The 5,698-nt window shown below is 35.4% G+C and overlaps 1 protein-coding gene across 1 annotated transcript in view; it reads right to left on the bottom strand.

The window, feature by feature from the left end:
- The window catches only part of LOC103212728 (cilia- and flagella-associated protein 47), a gene marked incomplete at its 5' end in the record, with an annotated part of 285,428 nt that overhangs the window by 8,304 nt on the left and 271,426 nt on the right, over positions 1–5,698 (bottom strand). Inside the window, one exon of the mRNA XM_007958686.2 lies at positions 2,517–2,685. Within this exon, the coding sequence (XP_007956877.2) occupies positions 2,517–2,685 (169 nt within the window). The remainder of the gene's footprint in view (positions 1–2,516; positions 2,686–5,698) is intronic.

Below are 5,698 nucleotides of genomic sequence, written 5' to 3'. Positions count from 1 at the left end.
ATCTTTTTTAGTGGTTGCAAATATTGACTTAACATGAACAAATTTTTAAATGTGATAATAATGCAAACAATAATATTCACTTAGATCATGGTTTAACTTTTTTCAGTCTCTTTATATTTATCATGTGACATAGCATTGTGTTGTCATTGAGAGCAGGGTTTTGGAGTTAGGCAAAGTTTGAAATATGATTTCAAGATTATTAGTTCTGACTCATGCAATAACTTGGAAGAATATGAAGATCATTATGCTTAGTGTAAAAAGCCAAATTTCAAAAGGTTATGTAGTAGACTTTGGCAAATACCAGCTCAACTCACCCTCAACTGCTCTTTATGAATAGCTAACAGAGATCTGTGCACATACTCTCATTCTCTATCACACCCACCAGGAGACAGGTGGTGAGTTTCTAAGTGCTACCAAGCAGTGACTAGAGGAGCACAATACCTTTCTCACACAGATACATCAAAACAAAATAAAGGGGGAAAAAAGTTATGCAGTATACAATGCCATTTATATAACATTCTTGAAATGACAAAACTATAGAGAAGGATTCTGGTGGTGTAGTGGTTAACACATTTGGCTGCTAACCCAAAGGTAGTAGTTCAAACCCACCAGCTGCTCTGTGGGATAAAGATGAGGCAGTCTGTTTTTGTAAAGATTTCCAGCCTTGGAAACCCTATGGAACAGTTCTACTCTGTCCTATAGGGTCACTATGAGTCAGAATTGACACAATGGTAGTGAGTTTTGCTTCTGGTATAGAGAAGGAAAAACAGATTAGATGTTGCCAGGGACAGGAAATAGGGTAAAGAGGGTGGGTTAGACTATAAAGGGTAGTATGAAGGAGTTTATCTGTGGCAATGGAACAGATCTGTATCTAAATTATAGTTGTAGTTAGAAAGAATCAATACATGGATTTAGATTGCCTAGAACTAAACACACACATGTGCATTTACAAACTGTGAAAATAGAATAAGAGGTACAGTATGATTAACAGTATTTTACCAATGTAAATTTTCTGTTTTGATATTTTACTACATCTATATCAGATGTAAGGAGCTCTGATAGCACAGTGCCTAAAGCATTTGACTACTAACCAGAAGGCTGGTGGTTCAATGCTACCAGCCACTCTGTGGAAGGAAGACAGAGCAATAACTTCTATAAAGATTTACCACCTCAGAAACCCAATGTGGGTAGCTATGAGTTGGAATCAACTTGATGGCAATGGGTTTGGTTTTGGTTTGGTTTATATCAGATGTTATCATTCCTCCAGAAATGTCCACTGTACACTAGGTAAAATGAACATCATTTTAATTTACAAATCTATTTTTAAGGGTGGCATTTAATTACCCTAGGGGCAAAGTCTATCTTCCTTTCTTAATAAGCAAGTATAACAACAGGACACTTTATATCAAACATCAATTCACACAAAGGGGTGCATGCAGCAAGTCTCCAAAGACTATACTTTTATGATCCGAGTTCTAAAGATTCTAAGAAAGATGAAAAATGAAATAATTTTTTCAAATAATACTCAAACTTACATCTGTTTTCTCTTCATTAAAACATAGCAACCATTTTTGCCCAAGGCATTGCCTAATTAACGTCTGATTTTGAAGTCAAATAATCACTTTGGAACCAGGAAATGTATGTTATGACAACGTAACCATTTTGCCTCTGCTACTGAAAATACACCATGGTAACAGACGACTTTTCAGAATTAACTTGAAAGTTGTCTTTAGCTGAAAAGTTCTCAATACACACTATGTGTGAAATTTTATAGAGACATTTTGCTTACCAAGGAAATTTTCAAAATTTTGCTTACTATAATTGTTGATGAAATGGTCATTTTAACAGAATTTAATATTAATGGTTCATTTTATATTTCATTTTTTTCCATTAAAAATATTTTTATCTACTATTTCATTTTCTTCATTTTAGGCTTCAACATTTTGACAATCCCATATTTCCCAAGGCATTTGACTGCTAACCAGAAGGCTGGTGGTTCAAACCCACCAGACATTCCTTAGAAGGAAGATTGGGCAATCTATTTCCATAGAGATACTGCCTCAGAAGCCCAAGAAGGTGTCGTTATGAGTCTAATTGACTCCACGGCCGTGAGTTTTTTTTTATTTTTTTTAATATGCCTTAATAAAAGTTCAAAATCTTTAGCTCAAATCATGTAAAATTAATAAGGTCTTTGAATAGGTTCATTATAGGAAATAATATTTTAATATCCAAATCCCTTTAAGGTCATTACTGTCTCTTCCACTTTTCCTTGATGTAGAAAGGAAGTAGTTCCATACTTTCCTCTGATTTTGACAAACTTTTTGTTCTACTATATTTTTAAAAGTTCTTTGCTGGACAAAATAAAAGTAAAGCAAGTTGTAATAGTTTAAATAAGTTAACTTTAGAAAGGTAACACTGTTATTCTTTACCTATGATCAGTGGGTGAGACTCTTTCTCCCTAGTCCATTCAATTAGTGACATCAAATATACTTGACTATTGTCTTTCTAGAACTCACCTTTACTACTAATGTTGCTTTGTATTTCTTGCTGTACATTTTGGGTGTAAATCCCACAGTAATGCGGGCTCCAATCGTGTTTGAAGGAGGAAGTTCTCCCACTTCTGGTTTTACAGTAAACTCTGGATCACTGCCTGGTAGGAAGTAGGCCTTGAACGCCTCAGTGTTTCTGGAACAAAAGTATAAAATTCAATCTATTAAAGTGAATCATTACCTCATTCTTTTTGCAAGAACTTGATGAATAGATTTGGTATCCTACTGCAATAGGCATACAGTTAAACATTAATACAGCTGGGAGCCTGATACTTGTTATTTTGTGGAATGCTTACAGAATAATAATGAGATAGTTTTTAAATTACTGAAAAGTGTTCTTTCCACCATAATAAAATGGAATCTCATCTTGTATTTATAGTGTACAATGAAAAAACTGCCATGCCTCTAAAAATTGGAAAAAAACTCAATGTTTCAAATGAAAATTCAGCCGTTGGTAAATAAATCCATATGTAAAATGACCAGCCACAATTATGATAAAGTCTTTTGTTTACACCACTATTCCATTTTTATATGTGCATGCTTTCCATTAGAATTTCAGGCTCAGTAACAATTTTTGGACCTGAAGATGGGTTACTATGATCTGAAGTGAAATTGAGTGACATGTGAGACTCAAATGACCAATCTTCATGTCAAAGCTGATTAGATTCTAGATGAAGATTGTGAAAGAAGTTGGTAGAATAAAGCAGGAGGAGAAAGGCATGTTACTGAAGAGATTTTAAGTTAGGAATTTAAAATCCAAACTGAGAAGGTGAGATATATAAAGCAGAGTCTCTGAGAACAGGTCCAATAGTGAAACATCAGGGATGAGATGAGGGGATTCATGTTGGAACGCAATGATCCATTTAGCAATTTATTTTTATTTATTTATTTACTTATTTACTTAGTGTAGTATCTTAGCAGGAGCTCTGGTAGCATAGTGCCTAAGGCACTTGACTGCTCACCAGAAGGCTGGCGGTTCAAACCCACCAGCCACTCCTCAGAAGGAAGGTTGGGCAATCCTACTTCCGTAGTGATACTGCCTCGGAAACCCAAGGAGGGGTCGCTATGAGTCGGGGCCGACTCGATGGCAAACAACAACAACAACAAAGTATCTTAGCAGATGGTTAAAGAGAATAAACTCTGGAGAGGGACTGCCTGGATAGGAATCTTAGCTCTAACTAGGAACATAAATTCAAGCAATTTATTTAACCTTTCTGCACCTCAGTTTTCTCATAATTCAAACAAAGTTAATAACTCCTATAAAGCCATTGTATCAGTGCTTGATATATGTAAAGTACTCAACTTTAGCCAATATTACTACAGTTATTGAAGCCAAGTTGAAATATAGTTTCAATTCCCCATCCTTTCTATAATCATTCTCCACCCCAGTTAGAGACAGATGAGCAGGCATGATAACCTTTTTTCCTTAAAAGCTGAGTTAAATGCAAGCTCAATTCCCCACCCTTTCTATAATCATCCCCTACCCTAGTTGCAGACAAATGAATAGGTGTGATAATGCATTTCATTAAAGTTGTTTTTCAGAAACTAACTTGAAATCAGTTAAAACCGTCTCAGATCAGTTTTGGCCTGTGGATATGTACAGTGAGAGAAAGGAGAAGGAAGTTACTGGGAACTAACATCTGCTCCTATGCCTAAGCCCTGATTAGCAATAGATGACAGGAAGTCAGTTTAACTCATCCAGTATGCAAGCACACTACATTAAAAATTGACTGAACCTTTAAACCGAGATGAAGGAAACCTCAGCCAATCTCCAGCTAATTCATGCCCAAATCCCTGAAATTTATATGAATATGTATAGACCTCTCTCCTGAACTTTACAAAAACTGTACTCCAACCTCCACTCAGGAGTCAGATTTGGGTACTGACCCCTGTCTCCTTACCATGCACATGGTAATAAATCTTTCTCGTCTCTCAGTTATACAGGGTGTGTGAACAGATTTGGCTTAACACTGGGCAGCACTCACTTTAGTCTGATTTCATTATCATTATCATTTTTGTTGTTTTATAACATTTTATTTCCATTGTTAGGCAATGACACATGATTCAATAAATAAGAGATGAGTAAGATGGAGTGTTCATTCTCAATAACCTCAAATTATAGCTTTCTGTTTTGAAATGATCAGTTTAAAGGGAGCTGACCATTTAAAAAATACCATAAGACATTTCCAAAATATAAGTTATACAAAATATAGATAAATTGCTTTGGTTGAAGTTGGAGTGGGGACCCAGACAGGATATATTATGCTGCTCTATGTTTATTCTTTCATTTGTTTAGGAGCTCTGGTGGTTTAGTGCCTAAGGCATTTGACTGTTCAAACCCACCAGCCACTCCTCTGAAGGAAGGTTGGGCAATTTACTTCCATAGAGTAACTACCTCAGAAACTCAAGGAAGGGTTGTTATAAGTCAAATTGACTCTACAGCAGTTGAGCTTATTGTCTGGAGTAACCATTGCCTCCTAATATATTGCAGTATATACATTATAATGCAAGGGGCTCCCTGTCTCTAAACTGACCTCATTGTCTTTAATTTACTTCATTCTCCACTGATGATTGTGTAAATATGTGTGCTTGTGTGAGTGTGTATTTGCTCAGATAAACTGGAGATGATTTGTAATATCATTGCAAAAAATAAATGAAATAATCTTTTTTTTGTTTGAGTTATATAGGATAAACACATAGGCATGCAAAAAAGCTTTGCTGTTATAATTGTTGCTGTTACTGTGTTGTTCACAGGTAGGGCAGACAAGAGAATAAGGTAAACTGTGGTGATCATACTGTCCTACATTTGACACAGATCTAACTTTTATTAGAAATAAAGGCCAAGTACATGTACAGAACTGGGAAAAGAAAAATCGATTTTCTGCCTCAGAGACAAATTTATCAGAGTAAACAAGTATGAGATTACAGTCTACTGTCTACCAAGTAAGTAGAAATTCACTTTTGCACTCCTGATTGCAAATGGAATATTTAAACCTGACCAAACTGGAAAAGTTATGCAGGATTATCAGTAAAGAATATTTAATAAATTAGTGGGGGAGCAGAGCTTTCATTCATTAAGTGTATTTCTTTGGAGCTGATGAATGCATTTAAAAAGCCCTGTTGATCACAATAAATAGTTTACTTTTATA

Source organism: Orycteropus afer, unplaced genomic scaffold (assembly GCF_000298275.1).
Source record: "Orycteropus afer afer isolate SDZICR_OR568_19922 unplaced genomic scaffold, OryAfe1.0 scaffold01079, whole genome shotgun sequence".
Classification (NCBI taxonomy): domain Eukaryota; kingdom Metazoa; phylum Chordata; class Mammalia; order Tubulidentata; family Orycteropodidae; genus Orycteropus; species Orycteropus afer.
This window is presented reverse-complemented; position numbering and strand designations above follow the sequence as displayed.